The sequence below is a fragment of the Microcebus murinus genome, chromosome 11, assembly GCF_040939455.1.
Source record: "Microcebus murinus isolate Inina chromosome 11, M.murinus_Inina_mat1.0, whole genome shotgun sequence".
NCBI lineage: Eukaryota > Metazoa > Chordata > Mammalia > Primates > Cheirogaleidae > Microcebus > Microcebus murinus.
In genome coordinates this window covers 3679248-3704908 of record NC_134114.1, presented here as the reverse complement: position 1 = coordinate 3704908, position 25661 = coordinate 3679248, and the positions used below count along the sequence as shown (strand labels likewise).

Here is a 25661-nt window from a genome sequence, read left to right as displayed (position 1 = left end):
TATATTTCTTACAAACATGTCAGAAAGAGAGACTACATGCAAAAATCATGCTCTACATATATGAATATTGTATGTGTTTTCTGCTCAGAGATGTTTCCTTCCATTACTTCTTGACCTTCTCTCCTTATGATTCTGTTCTCCCGAGTCCCAATAGATAAATATTGAAACACCTGGCTCTACCTCGCAATCGTTGTATTTTCTCCAGTACCTTTCATTTGTCTGTGGCTTTGCACACATTCTCAGAGGCACCTAGAATTTAATCTCTTGGTTAAATGAATTGATCTTCTATTTGTCCATCCAACAGTTCTGCTTTTCTACTATTTATTTAGGCAATTATATTTTTAATTTTCAAGATCCCCAACAGGTTCAATTCCATAGCAGCAGCCTATGGATATGTTCTTTGATTTTCTCTAAGAATAATAATTCAATTGTTAACCTTTTCTCATTCATGATTTAAAACTGTTTCCTCAGTCTTCCTGCATCTGGTGCCTTTCTTGTCACTGTTTTTCCTCTAAGATTTAGATGCATTTAGGCAGAACATCTTTGGAAGCCAAAGGATATTTCTGTAGCTTACATTTTCAGTCCTATTTCTTTGGAAATAAATGTAGACTCTGGTTTCATAAACCTATAGAACCCTGCCTCTGAGGCGTAATCGGCAGCGAGTGAACGCAGTTGTGGGGGTTTACATGGAGTATATAAACATCTTATTTTCTGGGGACAGGAGGGACTATCCCTCAAAGCAGCCAAAATTACCCAATTTTTGGACAACCACATCTACTCTGGGTACCTTCCACGTCATAGCTAACACTTTAGAAAACTTGGGCCAGTCTATGGGCAAGGGCCAATCTATCGGCAAAGGCCAGAAACAGTTTTTGAAACTAGCAGGTTGGCACGCTTTTAACCCTTTAATCAGTTACCTGGCAAAATACTAATGTCCTGCTCCTTCTCCTACTCTCTGCCACCTCTGATTTGGGGAAACTCTGGACTTCCGCTAAACTTGCTTTTTCTGAGCTGCTATTTTCTTTGCAGTTGTGGGTTTCATCACCAATTGATACCTCTTCCTCATTAATCACTTCGGTAGGGCACTCACCGGCCGCAAAACCTGGCCCACAGCCAGCACTCATGGTCCGCACGATAGTTTGTGCTGTGCACTGACCAAGAATCCATTTTGCTCTTGTGTGATGAGGAAAGCTTTTAAGCACTGAAAGCTTGTTTTACTTTACAGGCAGCTTTACATGTAATATAAATCAGAATAGGTAACATGTACATATATGTTTTTATTACCTTATTTTTAAATGTTCACAATTTTATTTTGATAAATGAAAAATTAGAAAAGTCAATTCAAAATTATAGACTAAAGTCAATGCTTGGCTGTGCGCATTCATCTGTGGCTATTGACTATAGTCAACGCTAGTACCAAAGTGGTTAATTTCCTCTATGGATGGAAAACTTTTTAATTATCCAGGAGACCTACTAAAAATATATTTTTATTTTTGGTCATTTTTATTGGAATCTGAAGGGAAGGAAAGGCAAGGTTGCACTTGGGTAGCCTTTTTGTAAAGTGAAGTCAACCGAATATTCTTTAGTTCGTAACTTACAAATCTCTTCCAGAAGTCAAGTGTTAAAAAGGAAAAATGTTAACAATACACTTAATAATTAGGTATTAAACCCATCAAGGTCCACAGCTAAATAATTAGCAGATTCCTAAAGACTTCATTTATTTATTTGGAGAAAATAAAATGTACAACAAACAACATCCATGCCCTCATCATGATGATATATAAAAACAAAACATAAAATAATTTTACTTGAGGTAGTAACAAGATCTTTGAAAAACATCATACAGAATGAAGGGATAGAGAGCAACTACGGAAGCGTGTAGAGGGGCTCTGCTGTGAATAGCAAGGCCTGGGAGCAACTGAATCCTGAAACACATCTGTCAGTCCGAAAGAGAAGGCAATTCAATTCAAAAGCTGACTGTTGGTTGGAAATGCAAATGTTGCCAAGTCTTCTATTTCTCTCAGCAATCTCAAAGTCTCACTTTCCATACACAACAGTAGGAAGAACAGAGTAGAAAGCACATGGAATTATTTATTAGTGATAGTGATAAGTGACCAATTAGTGCCCAGGCAGCTGAAAGATGTGGACTCTTAAAGCATTAGGCCAAGAGAAAAATGAACTTGTGCGCTGAATTAAATTTTTAAAAATATTTAAAGAAGAAATAAAAAGGTAATGGTGACTTAGAGACACTATACATTCGCACACAACTTAAATGTTTTTAATCATTTCCACTTATAGAAAAACAACACATAAGTGACATGAATTACCATTACTTACATATTAAACATTGAAAATTTATCCCCCCCAACACTTGTAAGATACAGCGGAAATTCAAATTCATAATCTCCATTTTTAAGAGGGAGAATGAAAACACAAAAAAAGGGAAGTAAATGGCCAAGATCACACAATAAATGGAAGTATTAAAGTGAAAACTCCAATTTCTCACCTTCTCAAGTTAGACTTCTCGTCTACAAGGCACTCAGTAATAAAATGTGCATGTACACATTTGGATTTCCCTTGTTCCATTACCGTCAGTTTACTTTTCTTTTAAACTTGGGGCCTTCCCTAAATTCTTCTATCTTCTGAAAATATACTTCAGGGCTTTGACTCTATAATTTTTCTACCTGACTTCAACATTTTTTAGATATTTGGTACCTAGGGAATTTAATGAATCAATTTAACCAATTATAATCTAGTGAGAAAATCAATACTTATTAAAATTGAAAAGTATAGAAATTATATCTCTAACTAGTTTTCCTTTCCCAACAATACTGCTTTTGATGCTTTCATTCACTATAAGATAATAAGTTGACCATATATTTGGACCTAATGAAGACACAAAATAATTTATGTCATCTTTCAACAGGAAACATCTACTAAGCCCTGACATTTTCACAATTACACGTAAGAGCAACACGCAGCCTTCCAAACCACTAAAAGTAATCTACAACATTAAAACAAAAGCTGCAATATACTCACTTTTATCTATGCTTCCATGTGAATCATTTGAAATTTGTGTTCCAATATGTCTCAACTCTAAAAACATGGGAGAAAAAAAAGTTTAAAAGAATACCCTGCATATGAAAACAATTCTTATGTAAGCTTTAACTAAATACTCACCCTTTTCATTTTTCTGTTTAGAAAATTCGTCAAGCCTTTCCTGTGAAAACAAAGCACTAACACTGTTTATGCTGTTTAAGAAATGCAGTCATTCTGGACCAAATGTAAAAGAGGTGCAACTTAACAGGCAACTGTGACTACCTCTGCCAGGTGCTCATGCCTGACGCCTATACAGTTACAACACAGAGACAATACAGGAACCTTGGAGCCAGGAATTTAAGGTCTGTGCACAGTTTTTTTATCTAGTACCTGTGTCTTCTTAAATTCTTTTTCAAGTATTTTCTTTTCATTTCTCAGTTGCTTGAAGTCCTGAGTTTGCTTGACGGCAGCCTCTTCATTTTAAAAAGTGCAATGAATCAATAGAGAGAGAGAAACAATTTACTAACTTTACTATTATGCTTAATGAAATACTCAAAATCTAATCTATTACAAGTTTTTCTCATTTCTTAAAACTTTGAAACGAACTTTGAACAAATTTATTGTTCTTTCAGTATTTTATCAGTCAGGGCTGAATGCAGGAAGACTTCTTTTTTCACTGTCATTTATAAAACCATAAAAGTGGAATAGGCCTTAAAAGTCCTTTTCAAACTAGGCACAGCCATCCCAAACCCTTTTAGTCAGGCAAGAGCCCAGCACATGATAGGAGGTGCTGTGGTAATCCCTTGTTATTCCTAGCTCAGTAATCAATAACCTTAAAAGTCTGAGAAATTTTAGAACTATGATTCTACCTCAGAATATAGTTGACACAATTGTCTATCAGGTGGGGGAACAGGAGAGCTTCTCAATGCTTATTATACATATTGCTCTTCTTCCCTGGAACTCTAACAAGTTAACAAACCATAATTCCTAAAACCTTTGTTATACACATCCTCTTTTTAGTTATTTTTACAGTTCTTCTCTGGACTTTCAGCAACTCCTTCATTCTAGTTTTTGGTTCTGATGCACTAAATGGTTCAGACACACTAGTAAGATCTGACCAATTTTAGCTTTACATAAATGTGCTCATCCACAATTACTAAGAAAAGTAAAATCCCATAAAACACCTTAGTAATAATCATCTCTTGACTCTTCTAACGGTTTGAGTATTTCTTTATTTAATAATTTTTATTATGCCATATCACTTAAAAATATATACATATATTTGTTATATGACAAATAAATGCTACATTTTTGCTTCACAAAAATATATTCTAAAAGTTGTATATAGTCTCACAGGCATTTCAGGGCACTTTAAAAACATTTTCTGAAATACAGTAGACACATCTCCACATCCAGTAAGAGAAGCCAATACTCAGAACACAGTAATGCTGTACTAACTGCCATCCTGTCACGCAACAATCAAATCAGAGGAAAAACTGTTTCCAAAACTATTTATAGAGTTTAAGTCTAAAATATTTGGCTCAATCTACATAAACAAGTGACTAGAAATACTTCAACACCTACTATTCTATGTGCCCTGATGCAACTAAATTTAAAGTCTTACTTCACACTCCAGATGAAACTAAACCCCCTCTGAAACAGAGCACCAGCAGTGCCGTGGGTCAGAAACCCACAGCACGTAAGAAAGACTGCTGCCGTCCAGGCTGGAATGCAGGAGAATCATGTGCGGAAGGGATCTGGCAGGGCCCTGTTTCTCTATCTGACATTATGCTGGTGCCTCAACCACACAATGAAGGAAAGAAAAAGCAAATGAAAAGATCCTGAGTTCAATTCCTATGGATTCAGGAATCAGAAAGGGTTATTAGCTGAAATGCAAGGACTTGATAGATTCTTGTGTGGCCCCTTTATACTCTGCCTACTCATTATAGACTAGACCCTAACATGATGGTCGGGTACAGAGAGGATCAGATACAAATTAGACAATCCCCAGTGTAAAGAATCTCACAGAAACCTCTCTATAAGGGTGTTATAACTATCTAAATACATTAATTTCTTAATACTATGCATAGTAACCTTTTCTACTAACCTTATATTTCATTAGGAAACAATGAGAAAGCCCCATGAGATTCAACTTTCAAAATTAAACCCTTTCATTAACTACCGCTTTTATATCAAAAGTATGGCCTACTTCTACTACGTTGAGTGCAATAACATCTCAGAGATTTGCCACATTCCATCTCTATGTTACAACCTGGTGACTGAGGAGTATAGTATGCACACACCTTTCTAACAGACCCCTTAATGTAATCATTCCAGGATGTGCCATCAAAAACCACAAGGACTCAACCATCTGATCAAGTAGTATAACCTCATAGTTACCAATGATTTGCATAATGACCAATGACTTCCATTAGCCAGGTAACAATAGTGCCAATTACCTTCCAGCTTCTTCACCTTAGCTTCTAATTTCTTCTTCCTAATAACAAAATTTTGTAAGTTAAATTGCAAAAAATAATGTAACAGAAAAAATATGATATTGCAATTTGTGATAGGTTTTTTAATAACTGAGATTTACATAACAAAGAAATTTTCAGTTCTGATGGTATAAACCTAAGAAAGAATAATGTTCTATTTAGTGTGCAGTATCTCTACAGTGAATTAAAACAATCTGTCTCTTTCATCTGAAACACATGCTATGTACCTATCCAGGCACTGTCACGAGCACATCTGGGACCTCCCCTGCACTACAATGGCATCATCTAGGAGCCTAGCAGATGTGTCCAGATGGTCTCCAAGAGTCAGTCCAGTGCCTAATGAGTCAACATTACTTTTCAGGAGGATGAATGGTGTTATGTTCACAGCACCACTTTATGGAAGGCAGTGGTTGGAGAACTGCACTGTTTTACGATGGATTTCTGAGAGTTGAAGAAGGAAGTAACTCTGAGTCACTGCTATATATCATCCATATTTAACTACTGTATGTGTAGCTCACATGTATATTTTGTTAATAACACGAATGTAGTATCAAACTTCAAAATCAAGAAGATGCTTTTGAACAGCCCTTTTTATCAATGGCAACAAAGACACCCATTCCACATGATATCTGTTAAAGTACTGGTGCAAAGAAAAGAGCCAATAACTATAATTTATAGAGACACACGTGCATGCATATATATAAATATATATATATATAGAGAGAGAGAGAAACATAAAAACTTTTACGGAGTTCTTTGTGTAGCTCTTTAATAGATGATGATTTATTTAGTCTTCTTTGTAACCCTTCAAAGGAGGTATAATGATTTAAAGATGTGGAAACCAAGGTTGAGAGATTAAATAATTCAAGATCACTCAGCGAATTATGGGCAAAATGTCCAAAGACAGATAAAAAAGAAACACTACTGATTTAAAGATTACCTATTTTCAAAGATGAAAACCTTATTTCTATAGTAATTTTAAAATCACTTACTGAGCATCACTTTTTAAGCATTCTTCTTTTACCCGAGCATATTCCTGATGAGTATCCTGATACAACTTTAGAGAACTCTAAAAAAGAAATAGATAAATGTTGTCAACTGAAAGTCACTGACCATTGGCCATAACTTGTTTTGATTTAGATAAGCTAAATAAATTATCATCCTTTAACAGTGTGAAATTAACCGAATGAATTAGGCAGGAAATCAAAGTACAATTCACTGAACATGTTAATGGATGTAACCCAGATTCTTTCAATAGATGTAATATGACTAACAGTATAATTAAACAAAAGCCATAAAACTTAAAACAATATACTAATTTTGCAGTAATTCTTAATCTTTCTAAAAATTGGTTTAAATATCAGATAGCTAATACTTTTGTCTCAACCAATTAAAATAAATATAACTTTAAGAAATATTAGAACTTATTAATATTAGCTATCTGCATAGCTATGAAAAATATAAAATCATTTTGCTTAACAATAACTAGGAAAAATGTGTGAACAACACACTGGCAGCCACTGTGAAATGGAAAAGACATTGCTATTGAGGGTTCCATTATAATATATATATACAATATTACTTTAATCTCAACAGCTCTAAGAGACAAGCTTTATTACCCCTTTTTTACAAATGAAGACTTGGAGGGTTTGACAGGTTGACTTATTCTTCTAAAGTCACAGTGACTGAGTTACTAATTAGAGTTTACTATTAAGTATAACTCTAATTATCATTAAGTATGATTCCAATGCTCATGCTGCCTCTCAAATATGGCTGAAGAGTTTATATGATCAAGGTTTAACTTTGACAGCATAAATATCTAACAATGAATTTCTACAGAATAGAAAAACAAATATGTACTGTCAAAGGTCTTGAAAAGCTACATGCTCACTACTAAAATAGCACAATTTGAAGAAGACCAAGAGGCACAAATACTCTCATGAAATGAACCTAGAAAGAACAGGTAGAGAAGTAAGAATCACTCCAGGGTAACTACAATTTGTCTCATTCAAACCACCTAACTTTATGGACTTCAAATGTTTTTTATCTGTAAAAGCTATGAATTCTCTTCTAAGAGTCCTATAACAAGTAAACCAAAATTTTATACAGAACAATTTTACAGCATTTTTAATTAACTCTTTTACTGTTAGGTCATTAAGTATGAAATGTATGATTTCCTGATATTTGACATTTCACTTTGACACTTGTATTTTTTTCCTATTGTGAAAGTACATCCTATCTTTCAAATGTGCATTTTGGCTTGTGATTATCTTTCATGTTTTTTAGAGCAATTTTTGTGAAATCATGGATAAGACAAAAATTCGTGTTATTTTTGCGTATGAGGCCCATCAAGGAATCAATGTAGTGCAGACAACTTGAAATATCATCCAGGTATTTGGGAAGGATGTGGCTAATGAACACACAGCATGTCAGTGGTTTGAGAAGTTCCATTCTGGTGGTTTTAATTTTGAAAGTGAGCCATGTGGATGACCTGAGACCAAGGTGGATAATGATGAGCTGAAAGCTGTAGTGGAAGCAAATCCATCTCAACCTCCCCATGAATTAGCAGCAAGGTCTGACATTACTATTCCAACAATATTGGACCAGTTGAAACAAATCGGCAAGGTAAAGAACCTGAACAGATGAGTACTGCTTGGATTAAACAAGTGCCAGAAGAGAAATCTTCTTGAAGCTTGCCTTTCTTCCCTGTCATGACATAAAGATGAACCATTTCTACACGGTATTATTACATGTGATGAAAAATAGATTCTTTTAGACAATTCCAAGTGTTTAGCACAATGGTTAGATGAAGATGAAAGACCAAAACACAGTTCAAAACCAAATATTCATCAAAAAGAAGCTAATGGTGTCTGTTTGGTGGTCCAGCACTGGTGTTATTCACTCCAGCTTCATGAAACCTGGTCAATCGATTACCATGTCTACTGCTACCAATTGGACGAAATGATGAGGATGGTTGTAATTAAGATTAAGCAGCCAAGATTGATCACCAGAGACAGGCCAATCCTCTTGCAAGACGACGCGTGACCACATCATACAAACAACACTGCTCAAACTACAGAATCTGGACTTGGAAACTGTCATCCACTGACCTTGCACCAACTGACTACCACTTTCCCAGCCTTTGACCACTTCTTGAAAGGAAAAGTATTTAATTCTCAACAAGCTGTGGAAAACGACTTTAGTGAATTCACTGTTACTTGCTCTCCAGGCTTCTTCACTGCTGGCACAAATAAGCTACCCTTAAGATGACAAATTGTGTCGATAATTTAGGTGCATACTTTGATTAAACTGCACTGCTTCTTGTTTGAAATACAGTAAACTTTTGATTCAAAATCAAAATTCATATTTAATGACCTAATATAAGTTGATTTGAAAAGAAGAGCCTCCATTTAAAGATACATTAATCAGATTTTCATATCTGAAGTGGACTTCTCCCAGCGCTCCATCTCAGCTTAGTAAGTATCACCCGAAAAGATCAAACACATCATCCTCCTGAGCATGGGAAATAACCTTTAACCTGAAGGCTTACTTATAAGAACATGTGATATATTATTGAAAGACTCTCTCATTTTGTGCATCTCTCACAGAAGGTAAGCCCAGTAGTGAATGAAGCACTCAGGGCCTCTGCCTTGGTCTGCATTAAGATGTCCTTTAAAGAACCTGCTCTCATAATTCAAACTATTCAATGTTTCAAGCAATGTCTGTTTACTTTTACCTCTATAACCCTGCTACCTTTGACCCTTTTTAAAAAATTTCTCTTTTTTTTTTTTTTTTTTGTTTCTTGTGGCTTCTCTCACCACTGGGCTCACCAAGGCTAGACCAGAGCCACTGAAGAAATCAAATTTTCTCCTGTACTCACTCTCTCACACATGATTCCTCCACCTTTAAAGTTGAAATTTTTGCATGTTATTTTAGTTAAGGCAAAAGAGATGCGAAAAAGCAATTAATGCAGAATACATAAAACCATAAAAATTCACAGCTAGAAGTTTCCTTTACTGATCCTGATCCTCCCCAAAAGCATAGGAACTGACACAGTATTGCAGAGCGAACAATCACTCTAAAAACTAAGCCAATTATCAATTAGTTCAATGTTCTCTAAGGACAGTAATACAATTAAAGAGTCTTCACTAGTATTCATTTCCTTTTTTAAACACATAAAAACTCCCCTTGTCGGGGGGAGGGGGGCGGGTATATACATGCATAATGAGTGAGATGTGCACCATCTGGGGGATGGTCATGATGGAGACTCAGACTTTGGGGGGGGGAAATGGGCATTTATTGAAACCTTAAAATCTGTACCCCCGTAATATGCCGAAATAAAAAAAAGGAAAAAAAAAAAAAAAAAAAAAACTCCCCTTGTCCCAGTTACAGTGAAAGAGCTGATCCTAATTTATTGACCATAAACCTTTTCAGAAAAATCATTTTAGTTACCTTTTTCTCTTCTAACTCTGCTTTTAAAGATCCCAGTTCTTCCTGACATTTCTGCAGAGGAGAAATTTTTTGAAGCATCTGTTCCACTTGGTGATGCAGAGTACTATTCTCTCTAGAAATGGACAGTACATTGACATTATACAAAAGTATCTATAGTGAGTTATTAAATATATATACTGACGATTTTAGATTTTACTTCTAACTTGGATCAAGGAAAGGAATGAAAAAATCTCTTTTTACATGCATTTCTTCTGTTCATACAACATAATCATCATATTGCTTTCCATTTCTTAGGCATAGTAGTCTATTTTTGGTAAACATATACCAAAAGCAACTTGAGAAACAAATACAGTAGATGCTCAATCTGCTGAAGAATACATTAGAGGACAATCTGCCAAAAAATCCTGGCTTTTCCCATCTTGAACTCATCCCAGTTTATTCAAAGTAAGTACTAGGCAATTTCCTGATTTAGTTTAGAACCATGTTTTGCCTTTTTCTAAGTGATAAATGTAATCAGAGGATGAAATATTGCCAAAACTTTAAGTAGGCCTATTTTAAATTGTTTAAATTATCTCAATGGCAATGTAGTTAGTAAAGTTATTGAAAAATTAAACATCAGGTTGTAACTTAAGACCTCAGTAATAAATTAATTCTAACAATTTGATAGTAGGAAAACACAAATCTTCTTTTATTATGAGCATGAAAGCACCACTCAATATTATGGGTCAATCTTATTTACATTTTGTTCAAATTCATTTAAAAATCTGCTCTGATAAATGTCTACCCCAAATCAACTCCTCAAATAGGTGGTATAATCAACTATGAAAACAGGTTGGCTCACCTTCTTGCAAACTGCAGCTGTATAACTTATTAAAGAAAACTCTGAGAATTTTACCTTCTGATACTTTTCTGGAGATAAAACTCACTTTACGATTATCTTTAATAATCTGTATTCAATGTACATACAAGGAAGATCATGAATCCTAGAAAACAATGTTCAAAGTCTCATGTATAATACAGAAGTCTTTTTACTGGGTTATTCTTTTACCATAACATCTACCAAAAGTCAAAACATTTATTTCTCTAAATAAAAAGTCCTTTAAATAAATACATGATTAGAATTAATGAATAAAGACAAAGCAATATGTAATAGAAAATATCTTCATTTGTGAATATTATCAGAACCCCCAACCTGTCCTTCATTTCTCAAGTAGTCCAGAGAATAATTCCAGCAAACAAGAGTTATGCACTTACAAAAATAATATATAACTATACGAGTAATTAGGAAAGAAATAGATTATAAAATTTACATAAGCCCTCAGTTTTATAATTATACAATCTGATAAACTCATTTTCCCATCTCATACTGCCAGTAAATTATTCTAAGACAGTAAAAGATAATTCCTTTAAGTTTCATCTCCTACAAATTCCTATGTTTATATCACAATATAGCATATGCATATTCATAAAAACATTGTCTGCATCCTCCTCTGTTTAGAATATAAGCTTCTCAAGGTAAGAACTATATTTTATTCATCCTAAATTATAGCAGCCTTTGCAGAATAGATAAGTTCAAAAAATATCTGATGAAAAAAAATAATATTTTCCCTGCCATTTAGAGTGGTGATTAATAAACGATAAAATATTCAGAATCACACACAAAAAAATAAGGCACTGAAGTAATCCTAAATTATCAGAGTACAGTTATTGAAGAAATAACTTTCCTATTTTGCAAAAAAGGGGAAAATCTATTGGTACTTTTGTAGCAAAAGGAACCAAATTATATAACAAAGACATATTAAAGCTCTGACATTAGCACTTCAAGTGCATTAGCACTTCAAGAGCAAACTACTGCATATTTGAGATATGATAAATACTTTGGTGCAAATGCCAAATGTGCTTTTAGAAAAATCAAGTATTTATCTGTAGCTGAAGCTGAAGCCTAATATCCTACTATAGAATGAGTTTCTGAAATTCAAGAATAATCCAAAGTTTTATATAGTTTAAAAAATTCTAATAATTTTTATTTAAAATTTTTGTGGCCAAAATTTAGAAGAGTAAAACAATAATTCTGTAGTAGAGTACATGTGTAATTGCCTCAAAAAGCTTATATCTTTTCTCCAAATATGATACAATGAATGCATATTCTCCTAATATTGGAATTGCCCATCTATTTCCCTATTTAGCTATCTAAAAAAGTTATATTGTTTCCATACAGCTTTCATAATCAAAGATATACTCTTGCAATAATATACATTTATAGTTAAATAGACTGAATGTTTGAACAAATAAAGCAAGATTTTCAATGACCTCTATTTTTTAATGTAAAAATTCAGATACTAAAAAGAAATCTAAACGATATATCTTTATTTTATCACTTTAATAACACAAATTAGATATGATAGTACCAACACAAATCAATAAATGGTGATGATGTATAAGTTCAGGTATGCCAGAAACAATATTGAAGCAATATCTGGTTATTACCAAAGTTGGACAGCTGAATCTGTCCCAATATTGAAGATGAAGCTGAACTGCAGTGAATCACTAAAAGTATATGTATATTTATTTTTATGGGCGAAATTTGACATTTTTATGGGAGAGATTTAAAATAAGGTGTTATCACCACAAGATATGGAGAGATCAATTACACATACCTTTTTCCCACTGCTAAGAAAATATTTAACCAGAGTCTAAGTGCACAACGGTGCTCATGAAATGGGTACTAATCAAATGGTGACTGTATGGCCAAGAACTGTCTTGTGAATGCCTATGAACTCTCTTGTGAATATACAATTGCACTATTTATATATGATTCAGGATATACACATTATTTTTCTACAAACAGCAAAAACAATTAATGAAAGTCAATTTCCCCAAATTTGGATTTCCCATAGTGCACTTTTTGCAGATTCAAAAATAACATTCAGACAGTATTACATTAGGTTTCACATTATTCCTAAACCTAAAAAAATATATCCTCAGAACAAATGAGGAAAACCCACTCATTAAATAGCTTATGAGACCTTAAGAAAATCAAAATCAATGACAAAAACAAAATAAAGATTGCTAGATCTCATTTTTAAACTATCATTAAACATGCATTAATAGTGAAAGCACTAGTTATTTATTGCGTTCGCAAGAAGTGTTCCCTACTTCAGCTGTAAATATTGCCTTCCAAAAGATAAGTATAAAAAACAATTCTCACATCTCTTTCAGGAATTAAGACATAAGTTAATTCTAAAATTCAACAGAAAAAGCCAGTAAAAGGATATCATCGCATTTCTTCTGATATTCTGTTAACAAATTACTGCAACAAAGAAAAGAAGAATTGGGTTACTTTTTTATCTAGAAAATAGGCTATGTTAAAATCATGTTTCAAAACATGCAAGGCACCCTGTCTTCCTAAATTTCCTGAAACAAATTTATGCTAAATATACATATATCAACTTAAATTCCTCGAAAGCATTACACTGATATGTAAGATTTTTAACTTAAAATCCCTTTGATCTAAGTACTATCTTGGCCTATAAATACATGAGACTTGCAAAATTTTTTCAAAAAATTAAATCTCCCACCATGGCTATGAAATATTGCGAGGAAATGTGAGGTCTAGCCCTAAGGCTAAGAAAGTTTTGAAGACAGAAAATGGCTTTTAAAAAAGTTCCAATTTAACAAAAATTACTTCCTACTAACTCATGAGTCTTGTTTTAAGGGCCTGTGAACCACAAACCGAAGGAAGGTTCCCCTTGCTGAAAAGGCTCACAAGCAGTTTATTTCAGTCAGCCCCATCTAGGCCTCCACAGGAGAAACTCCAGTTCTCATTGCAGCCAGAGGGACCTAAAACCACCACCTGCTTCTGCTTCAGCCAGTTTGTCAGGTTTACAAAGTTCTGCCAAACATATGCAAATATACTTACTCAGTGTTGATAATTTTTTGTTTCAAGGTAATTAATGCTTCAACATATTCATTCAAATTCTGAAATACAAAAAACTACAGTCAGCTGTTTATCTTTAACACATATAATTAAGGCAATTATTTTCTGTAACATTATTCACAAAATATAAACTTACTGTTTGCTATATTACATTAAAATATGTAAATTTATTACTTATATTGTATAGAAACACATACACAACCTGAGCCCATGCTCCTACTCCTCTCTAAAACTTGTTCTTGATCTCAATGATGGTAATTCCTTTGAGACCAAGGAGCTGTAAAAATTCTTTTACTGTGTGCTCAGTCACAGAGCTCAATAAATATTAACTGTTTTAGTTCACTGATTAATTATTAAGCATCAATCTTCACCCTGCATTGTTTCCAAAAGGATTTAAGACTACTCCAAAACATATAAATAATAAAAAAAACCCTGGAAAATAAATAAAACGGGGGCAGATAAATAGGAATATTAAAATGGGGCCAAGATTAAGTAAAAAAATTCATTTCAATCTATACTACACTTTAGACACCAACCAAGATTTACTTTTAAATTATTACTATCAATTTGAAAGGGAAAACATCATTAGTTACACCATTCAAATATTCCTAAGATTTAAAAATAAGCTGGTTTCTTCTTTTCTTTAACTTCTTTCCTTTAATGTCTCTTTTTAAACAGTGAAAACTTTAGAAATAAGAACTTATTTTTAAACATAACCACAATAGCCTTTTCACACCAAACACAAGTAATAATTCAGTAATATCATCCAGACTATGCTCAATTTTTACTGATTATCCCACAAGTATCTTTTTCTAGATAACACAAATGATTTTTGATCGTTACAGTAATATTTCCCTTTATGATAATACACTTTTTACAGTTATATATGTAACATATCTATTGAAACAAAAAATCTACACATTAAAATACATCAAGTAAAAAGAACAGGTTCCCTTGGAGTCTCACCACCTATTAAAAATCATTCTTAATTTTTTTGTTATCTTTCAGAATTGTTACTGCATTTGTAAATATATTTAGATGTATTCAATTTACCAATTCTCTACTGAAGGACATTTAGGTGCTTTTTCAGTCTTTACTAAGAGCATGCAATGATTTCCTTGCCCATTCCTTTGAGAGACATTTCTATCTTTCCTTAGAATAAAGACCAAATAGTGGTATTGTTGGACCTGAGAATGTACTGAGATGTTTAATGTTGACATTTAGCAGCAGGCTGCCCTCCAGGGAAGTTTAGAGGCCCACACCCACATCTCCAGTGTTTGTGCTTCTGGTAACTTCACCAGCTCTCTGCATTAGTGATAGTTGTGATCTTTGATAATCTTAGAGATACTTTTCATTAATATTTATTAGTTACACTGAGAAATCTTCCATATCTCTTCTGGTCATTCATGTTCTTTTCTTTTATTAGTAGCTTGTTATTACCATTTGCTCATTGTACACATGTAGTTGTACTTTTCTTAGGAGCCCTACCTAATATTTGAGACATAGTAACCTCTCATCAAATGTTACATATACATGCTTGTCAACTGATCCTTAAAATATACCCACACATGCATACAAAGTTTTAAAGATTTATACAACTGAATATGTCTTTTTTTAAATCTTTGTTTTCTGCCATAAAATTCGGAAGGTTCTATCCCACCCCAGGATGGTAAAAGGGAAGGATTCTTCTATGTTATTCTAGTACTTTTATGCTCTTAACTTCTTGTATTTATATCTTTAACTCTTTTGGAATTTAGTCTTATATATAGTATGATACGGAGACTTTAAAAAACCATTATAAATCAAAAAGGCAACAAATGGACTATTCAATAGCATTAATGCATTTGGCTTTCCATATTTAAAACAAATCTTTCATAAAACAAAAATAAATTCTATAGCCTATACTATCAGGCAAAATACAGGATACTACCTTTACAATTTCAAGGTAGACAAGGATTTTTAAAATTATACACCAAAGCACAAGTGTGTTGAGGTATTTAGCTATGCAAAATTTTAACTTTTACATGGCACTTGACACTATGAAGTTAGTATGACAGTCTTGAGGAAATTATTTAAAAGAAAACAATCCATAATATATAAGCAACTCTCACAAATTAATTTTCAGAAAGTAAGTATAGGAAGTAGGGGGAAAAAGAAAAACATATAAACTGTCAATTCACAGATTAAGAATCTGGAATAGGCCGGGCGCAGTGGCTCACGCCTGTAATCCTAGCACTCTGGGAGGCCGAGGCGGGCGGATTGCTCAAGGTCAGGAGTTCAAAACCAGCCTGAGCGAGACCCCGTCTCTACCATAAAAATAGAAAGAAATTAATTGGCCAGCTAATATATATATATATAAAAATCAGCCGGGCATGGTGGCTCGTGCCTGTAGTCCCAGCTACTTGGGAGGCTGAGGCAGGAGGATCGCTTGAGCCCAGGAGTTTGAGGTTGCTGTGAGCTAGGCTGACGCCACAGCACTCACAGCCTAGGCAAGAAAGCAAGACTCTGTCTCAAAAAAAAAAAAATCTGAATAGACAATACATGTAAAAGAAATTATTCTACCTTTTTGACATCAGGAAAATGCAAATTAAAATAACAAAGATCTATTCTTCATCCACCAGAATAAACTGGAATGAAAGCACTGGTATGAATATAACAAAAGTCAGACCATAATTGGTAGTATCTGAAAAGCACTTTGGCAGCATATAATAAAATCAAAATGTATATAGTTAACAATTTTCTGTTTTCCCTCTATGCTAGTTTTCTATATCCCCCATTAGATTTTCTTCTAATGTAAATGTTTGTTTTTATCACCAGCATGAATGTTATCTATATTTTGCTGTTGTTTTTCTATATTATGTTTCCTAATTGGTTTTTGAGTGTGCAGAAATAGTACTAATTTTTAATTTTTTTATTACAGTAGACTTGTTTATTTCACATCACTTATGAACACTGATGCAAAAGGAATAATAAAATATTTGCAAAGCACCCCCTGTAGTGTTAAATAACTTATCTGCAGATTCTCTTGTATGTTCTGTATGAAGAGTTATAACATTCACGGATACGGATGATAGTTTCATCCTTCCTTTATTCATGCTTACATTAAATTTGTGTGTTCTCTTTCTGAACTAAGAACTCTGCACAATGTTGAAGAATAGGGGTGATAACAGGAATTATTGTCTTAAATTAGAATTAAGTTTGCTCTACTCCAGGTTTTTGATTGATATCTTTTAATCATGTTATGAAACTGCTACACATAGTTTGCTAAAAGATTTTATCATCTATGAGTATTAAACTTTTTCAAATAAATTTCTGTATCTATTTAGTTTAAATGTATATTTTTCTCCTTTTATTTACTAATTCCAGTGGATTAAAATAATAGATTTTCTAATGTTAAAGAGCTTTGCATTCCTGGAGATAAAAATACTTGAATATCATGTTAATACTATTTAAACACACTGCTGGATTCAATTCCCCAATATCCTACTTCATGTTCAAAACTTATGTTCAAAAGTGATATGCCTATACTGTTTTTGTATGATGTCCAGTATTACAAATAATGCAATACACAAAATACAGTACATGGTTCTTAAAATTAGTTAGATACCTTTCCCTTGTTCAAAAAGTGTGAGGAGGAGGTAAACCATGAATACCTCTCATGTATGAATAAAAGTGTGCCAGGTACAGAACTGCTGGGTCCACCATCTGTTATTAATAAATCATGCCCAGCCCCACAAAAAACACGCTCAAGTCCTCACCCTCAGTACTTCAGAATGACCTTATTTAGATATAGGGTCTTTGCAGATGTGATCAGGTTAAGTCGAAGTCATACTGGATTAGAGTGGGCCATAATACAGATTCCTGGACAGAGAGTGTAGATACAGGCAACTGCTTTTATTTCCTCCCTGAAACCAGCTAAAAATACAGTCAAAGGAATTTTTTTTTCAAAAGGCAACATCAACAAGGATGAGAACACAATAGAAGACAAACTGAAACTGGAAAGCAGATTCTAGAGTACTGAGATAGCACCCAAGAAAGCCAGCAGTGGAGAAAAGTGAGAACCAACTCAATTTACACAGCAAAACTTCAATAAGCTTGACAATCAGTGACAAAGTTTCTTTCAAGGGAAAGGTGAAAAGGGATGGAACTAAAATACTAGTTGCAAATTTTCTGATAAACATTTAATCCCAATCCCCAACTATCCACCATGCCTTGGAGAAATCACTCGCCCCCCAATCCAGCAGAAGGCTTGCTTTTTGAAGAAGACTGGGACACCATGAAACACTTGGGTTAGGTGTACTGTACCAAAAGCAGACAGATTAAGTAAACCTAAACAAAGTGATCTGAGACTGGCTGCCTGTTTCTCCCCACCAAGCTCCTTCCAAACAGGGCAGTCCTTTTGCACTCCAGGCAGAAGAATGGAAATACCTTCTCTGAGATAAGATCTAAGAGTATTGACACTGGACATTCTTCGATCAATAACTGGCCCAACTAGACTACATTGCAATGAAGCTCAGGGTCCAAAAGCCCCACACAATCAGGATATTAGCCACCCACTCTTAATACGAACAATCAGAGATTTCCAAACACGAGACACAGATGTGCAGTGTGAAAGAGAGAGACCAAAACAAGCAAAAGCAACTTGAAGTAAACGAAACCGAGAATAAAACTTCAAATATATGCAATAATATGATCTAAGATAAATGATGTTATATTCATGAAATAAGAGGCCATGTTTAAAAGGAATATTCAGAGCTCTAAGAAACTGATTTTAAAAAACTCTTAAATATTAAAAACATAAACACCCACTAGTATGGCTAAAATTAAAAAGACAGACAATAACAAGTGTTGATAGGATTTGGAGAAACTGGAACCCTCATATATCGCTGGTGGGCATGTAAACTGATGCAGCTGCTGGAAAATAGTTTGGCAATTCCTCAAAATGTCAGAGTGACTGACTGCAGGAGCAATCAAGCATGTCCTGTGTGACTCCACTGAGAAAGACTCTTGGAAGCTGGTGGTTGGGCTCCTGTAGACTCAGCACCACGTGACTTTTTTTCCTGATTTTGATCTGTATCTTTTCATTATAATAAACCACACCTATGAGTGTAACTATATTGAATGAAAAGTTGATGAAATGAGTATAACTATGAGTGTAACCACACTGATGAAAAGTTGAATTAGAGATATAATCATTAATCAGGGAAAAAAGAAACCATGCAGGAAAGAAAAAATAATAATTAACACCAAAACTTGGCTCTCAATAACATACTGTCATAACAATGTCAACTCCAAATATCGATCTAAGTAAAATGGGGAGAGGAGGTGCAGGCTCAGGCATGGAGTATGGGGCAGTAGACAGCATAATCCTCACCTCCCAAAGTCTGCAACACAACTCTATTACCCAATGGTAAGAGAGCTCACTACACAACACACAGTGTGAGCAATTAAAAATCACAAAACAGAGCATTATACAGGAAAAAAACAAAAAAGAACACTTCTTGGTTATCCTACAGCATTCCAATCCCTACCTAACATTGTTTCCTGAGGCCCAGATACAAGTCGGCTAAAATTTGGTGAGATACTGCAGTATCTTTGGTTAGATACTATAATACCCTCATAAAACCCCCATCAGGTTCGTATGTCACTTACGTTGGTTGAAACCAAGGTCTCTAATAAACCTTAGAATTGTGAAAGTTAGCAGTCTGTGCCTGGGTGGAGGGCACTTGGGGTCTTCTAATGGGCATACATTCGTGCACATGTCTGGGTTCTATGGAAGCAAGTGGGTTCAAGGTGTTCTTCCTCTCAGGAAATAGCAAGCATTTGTTTTCTTGATTATCACTTTTCTTTCAGTAGCCCTTCGTCTTCTAGAACTTCTATTATATTGCCTATTGGGAAGCTTAGATTTATTCTCAATTATCTCTTCTTTCCTAACTACCATCTCTTGTTCTTCTTTGCCTTCTGGGTGATTCCCTCAGGCTATACTTACATACTAACACAATCCCCCAAGTAGCCTATCTCTTACTCAAGACTTTTTGTTCCCATTTACTCCTTTCCTATACAGACTGCTCAAAGTTTATCCATCCAGTATCCTTCTGAACTGTCCCTGTGAATACTGCTCCCACGTTCCCTTCTTTCATAGGGAAATGGAATCAACACTGGCTGGGCACACAGGGCCAGGGCCAAGTCACTAGACCTAGGGGCTGAGAGGTGGTGAACAGATGGCCAGTGTAGCTGGGAAAATGGTTGCACTAGGCAAATAAGCAAAATATATGGATAATATAGCAAATAAGTAAATGCACAGATGATAATGCAGTAAGTAGACTACTTGTAAAAATACGTAAACAGGAGAGAAGAGTTTCTCAAAACTTCAGCACCATTGACATTTCGAGCAGAAAGAGAATGTTCTACAGCATCCCTGGCCTCTACCAGCTGGCCATAACACTTCCCCAGCCCCAACAGGTGTGTACAGAAAAGTTAACATAGCAGGCCTGAGGACAGCAAGGCCTGCTTGCAAGGTGGGCCCTTGGCTGGCATTTGGGAATTTGGATTCCTGAGGAGTTACTTCCCACCATTCCCTGAACTGATAAAAGTGGTTCAACATCCCTAAACTGTGCAATGTGGTTTATGCTGAACAGCTGCTTTCCTTTTAAGAGTATTTTGGTACATGCTAGGCAAAGGGTGCTTACATAACCAGCCCCCAATAAACACCCTGAACAGTGAGTCTCCAATAAGCTTTCCTGGTAGACAACACTGCACAATGTTGTCACAATACACTGCAGAAGCAATCAAGCATGTCCTGTGTGATTCCACTGGGAAAGACTCTTAGAAGCCAGTGCCTGGGTTCCTATGGACTTGGCGCCATGTGATTTTTTTTTTTCCTGATTTTGTTCTGTATCCTTTCACTATAAGAAACCATGCCTGGGAGTGTAACTATATCGCTAAGTCTTACTGAGTACTGAACCTGGGTGTGGTCTTGGGGACTCCCAACACTGTGACAACCAAAAATGTCTCCAGATGTTGCCAAATACTCCCTGGGGAATACCAGGCTCTACTGTTTAAACTTTCACAAACATGAAAAACAGAGACTAAATTAAAGAGGCTGAAGAGACATGACAATAAAATATAACACATCTTCTTGACAGCACCTTGAAATAAAGGAAAGGAAAACACTATTCCTAAATAGGTGTATGGATTAAAGTGCTGCGCCAGTGTTAATATCCTGACTTGGAGGGCTGTAGACCAATTACGTCATAAAGTGCTCATTCATATTCAGAGGAAATACTCTGGAACGTGCAGGGGAGATAAAGTATATATGTGTGCACCCAATGATGAAGCAAATGCAATGACATGTTCACAATGTATGAATTTGAGACAAGTACAGTTATTTGTATTATCCTGACAGCTTTCTTTTAAGTCTGACATTATTTCAAAGTAATTATTTTTAAAAATCACACTAATCATAATCACATTTATTGTTTTGCTGGGGGAGATTTGGCCAACTGTTCAGACTGACCCCTCTTTGATAAAGCACATTTCCAACTCCTGGTTTGCCAAGTGTTTATTAACTGCTCTTTTTAAAAATCAATCAACGCCTACACTGAGCTCTAAGAGATCAGCTGTTAGGACTTCTGGCATGGTGTATACCGGACAGGACAGCAAGGTAGGAAAGCCCACCCCTCTCTGACCATGCTCTAGGCACACTCACCCACCAAAAACTAGCCTCGTGGCTTCTGGGTCCTATGAAGAAGAAGACGAAATCCCAGCCTCTGGGGAGCCTCGCCCTTCCTCAGCCCTATCTTTTACTTTGTGCTGACTTACCGAAACTGTTTTCTTCCCCCCAAGCCATCACACAAGTTATTCCCTCTGTCTATAACACTCTCCCTCCATCTATTCCATCTTAATTAACTGCAAACCATCTTGCAGACCTCACTTTAGAATCACTTCTTGTACGAACCTTCACAGAGGTCACACAAAGTCCTGTATAGCTGTCCCTTCTACATGCTCCCAGATCACCTCCTCTGTGGCCCACCGTAATACTTATATTACACTTAGACTGTGGTTGCCTTTTTACTCAACTGTAACCTCAACTAGAATGAGCTCCATGCCTCTTCTGTTCTTTACTGTATTCCAAAATACAGCATGGCATCACATATACAATGATCCTCAGTAAATATCTTTAGTAAATGAATAAATTATAACTTTGTGAGCATTCCTTGTATTAGAACCACTTACAGATCAGTATGCCTGGGGAAAAATGTTTCACAAAGATGAAGTTTAAACTGCTGGCAATTATGAATGGGAATCCAGCACAAGTTTATGTAAATAGTAGGTTCAAATCTGTGCCAAAGACAGCCAAACACCAAACTGACAGAATCTAATCTAGTTACATTAGTTGCAGAGCATGACCATGTGTTTCAAACTCTCATCTGGATCCCCAAGAGAGTCCAGTTGTTTTCCCTGCAGTGAAGCTAGGCAAAAAGGGGCCTCTCCTTCTCTAGAATAAAGTGACTTACGTCAGTCAGCATGACTAGCTTGACTTAAAACCATGCAACTTTACCACAAGTACTCACTATTAAACTAGAACTAATCGATCAACACTTATATGCACATATGGAAGTAAAACTCAACAGAAATCAAGTAGGTGAGGGGGGAGAAGAGGTTGGGTAAATTCACACCTAATGGGTATAATGCACACTATTTGGGTGATGGACACACTTATAACATTGACATAAACTGTACAAAAGCAATATATGTAACCAAAACATTTGTGTCCCCTTAATATTCTGAAATTTTTTAAAAAAATGAATCAATTTTAAAAAACTTTGAATAATGTAGTAAATGATGTGTAGAAGTGCCTAGCAGAAGGAAGAAATAAAGTAATATTTCCATTGAAATAAAAAAAAATGCAACTTAAGATTTTCTTAATTGTATATAACATCACCAGAGTAAGGCCCCACACTGGTTTATATGACTACCAAAGCTCTGCAACCCACATGGACACTGTACTACAGCTCAGTGATGAAACACTGTCATCAATAAGGGTGAGGAAACAGAGAAGAGGTGATTTGTGAGATTACGAAAAAAAGCATAAAATGCAGTCATTCTATGCACTTCTATATCAAGTAATGATCTTAGTACTCTACCTCTTCTATTAAAGAACAAAGGGGATGGAGGAGTAAGACATGAAACGAAAACTTTCAGTGAAAGCAAACCACTGTTCAACTCAGGACAGAGGCTAGTCGGTCAAACAATGCAATTCAGAATAAAGTCACAGCACCTCTTAATGCTGTCTCCTGTTGAAAAGGCTCATACACTACCTGTAAATTTTATGCAAGATCAAGAAGTTTCACTGTGATAAAACTATAAAGCAGGGCAGATGTGGTGACTCACACCTGTACACCTAGCACCCTGGGAGGCCAAGCCTGGAGGATCACTTGAGGCCAGGATTCCAGACTAAACAACATAGCAAGACCATAGCTCTACAAAAACTAAAAAAAAAAAAAAAAAAAAAAATTAGCCAGGAGTGGTGGCATGTGCCTATAGTCCCACCTACCCAGGAGGCTGAAGCAGGAAGACTGCTTGAGCACAGGAGTTTGAGGTTGCAGTGAGCCAACTGTGCCACTGCATTCTAGCCCAGGAAAAAGAGATTCTGTCTCAAAAAGAAAAACCAAAAAACCCAAAACACTACAGAGCAAGAATTTCTCTTGGTATCTAACCTCTTTAGCTTCTCTCTCATGCAAAAGTTTAATCAAAGCACGGTACTTGCTGTGGTTATAATATACCCAGAAAATTATTTCCTAGAGGTGATTATCCATCTACTAATTGACCAATGGAATGCTTTTCCTCAATTCTCATTCTTTCCAATCTTGCTTATCTTGCTTCCCTCTACAACACAGTCCTGTTTAACTCTCTAACACTCTTTATCCTTTTCTCACTATTCCATGCTCACCTTCATCGAAGGCCACTCACCAGCCAGCTGGTTTTTCTTCACTGACTCTAGTGATGGCACATAGAACCATGAACTGGCACAGGGGTTTTCACATACTCCTCCCAATCTCCTATCCACATCTCCCTTCCCCCAAACAGAATTCTTACAATGAATACAGTGTCTATCTAACCTGGCCTCCTCTATTACCTTGGATGTGTATTACAGTACCTTGGAGGCACTGTGCTTCACAAACAATAAATCTGAAAATGGTTGAAAACACCTAGTTCTGGTGTCATTCAAAAACTTCAGTCCCACATTTCAAACATCCCCTCCACCTTGGTTTCCTCCTCCTACATCTACCATAGTTCTCATGATCATTCAAGTTTTAAATCTCTGGATCTTTCACTTCCCTGACATGAGATTCGTCCAGGCTTGGCAGTTTCTCACATTCAGAACCTTTCTCTTCTCTATTCCATTTCCAGGAAGCCCCAATTAGTTCAGACTTTTTTATAACTAGTATGTACTGTAAAATAATTTACTGTATCTACTTGCACTCCCTCTAATTCCATCCTGCATACCACCAACTGCTCCATTTACTACAAGCACTGCTCTTCATATGGCAGCCATACAAAGACCTTCACCATACTGTACTACTGACAGAAATACGTATAAGACTTTGTGAATGGTTACTATTCAAGACTCTATAAATCACCAGGAATGTATTTTTCCAGCCTCACTTTGTAAAATAACGGAATTGCTCCAGAGACTTCACTCACAACTGACCAACTTTTTCCCCTAAAGACATTCCAATTCTAAGCCACAGAAAAGCCAAATGCAATGGAGTGTCCTAACCCACAGAGGAGTTCTGCAAACTAAGGCACTCCTCCAGTTTTTGTAAATAAAGTATCACTGAAACACGGCTGCATTCATTCTTTTGCAGATCATCCATGGCTGTGTTTACACTAAAGTGGCAGAGTTGAATAACTGTGAACAAGTCCCCAAAGCCTAAATGTTTATGATCTTGCCCCTTACAGCAAAAGTTTGCATATCTCTGGATCTAGAGATTTAACAGGATTACCACTATTGCTGTTTTGAGAACCAACAGTGGGAACCAATAAATACAGGGTAGAAGGAAGCAGAGTCTTTAGGAAGCTAATGTAGTAATTTCTAGGCCATAGAGTAGAGCAGTTCACTCCAGGGTGGAAGCAGTGAAGATGATGAACAGCAAGTGGACAATCAAGGTAGAACCATCAGAACCAGCTGACAGATTGATAGGCTGTGAGAGAAAAAAGCAGCACCAAGGATAACATCTAGTTTCTAGCCTAAGCAACCAGAAAGCTACAGTTGCTACTTTCAAATTGGAGTAGACCAGGTTTTTGATGGAAGATCAGATCTATGATTCAGAAGCATAATTCACATCAGTAGTTCTTCTGCACAAAAGCCTCCAATGACATCCCATGTGAATCCGAGAAGCCCAATCCCTTACATTCGTCTGCACAGGCCACACAATCAGACCCTGCTTTTACCTTTCTGACCTCATCCAACGCCCAACATTCACTCCAATCCAGCCTCACTGGACTTCTTGCTCTTCCCAAGCACACCAAGCCAGCTCCTGCCTCAGTTCTCCACATCTGATGTTTCCACTGTATGAGATGCTTTTCTCCCAAGGTATCAGCAGAGCTCATTCTCTCACCTTTGCTCAAATATAACTGTTCCAAGACTCCCTATCTAAATTCCTACAGTCACTGGCCCATTCCTCACACATTCTTTCGTTCCCCATCCGTGCTCAAATTTATCACCAATGTAT

General features: G+C 35.7%; 1 protein-coding gene across 1 annotated transcript in view; it reads right to left on the bottom strand.

The window, feature by feature from the left end:
• Positions 1-25661, bottom strand: part of ICE1 (interactor of little elongation complex ELL subunit 1) — a 65883-nt gene that overhangs the window by 38359 nt on the left and 1863 nt on the right. Inside the window, exons 2-10 of the mRNA XM_012757738.2 lie at positions 13906-13964; positions 13262-13296; positions 10828-10846; positions 9987-10098; positions 6527-6603; positions 5499-5536; positions 3430-3512; positions 3181-3220; positions 3040-3096 (exon numbers count right to left, since the gene is read on the bottom strand). Of these exons, the coding sequence (XP_012613192.2) occupies positions 3040-3096; positions 3181-3220; positions 3430-3512; positions 5499-5536; positions 6527-6603; positions 9987-10098; positions 10828-10846; positions 13262-13296; positions 13906-13964 (520 nt within the window). The remainder of the gene's footprint in view (positions 1-3039; positions 3097-3180; positions 3221-3429; positions 3513-5498; positions 5537-6526; positions 6604-9986; positions 10099-10827; positions 10847-13261; positions 13297-13905; positions 13965-25661) is intronic.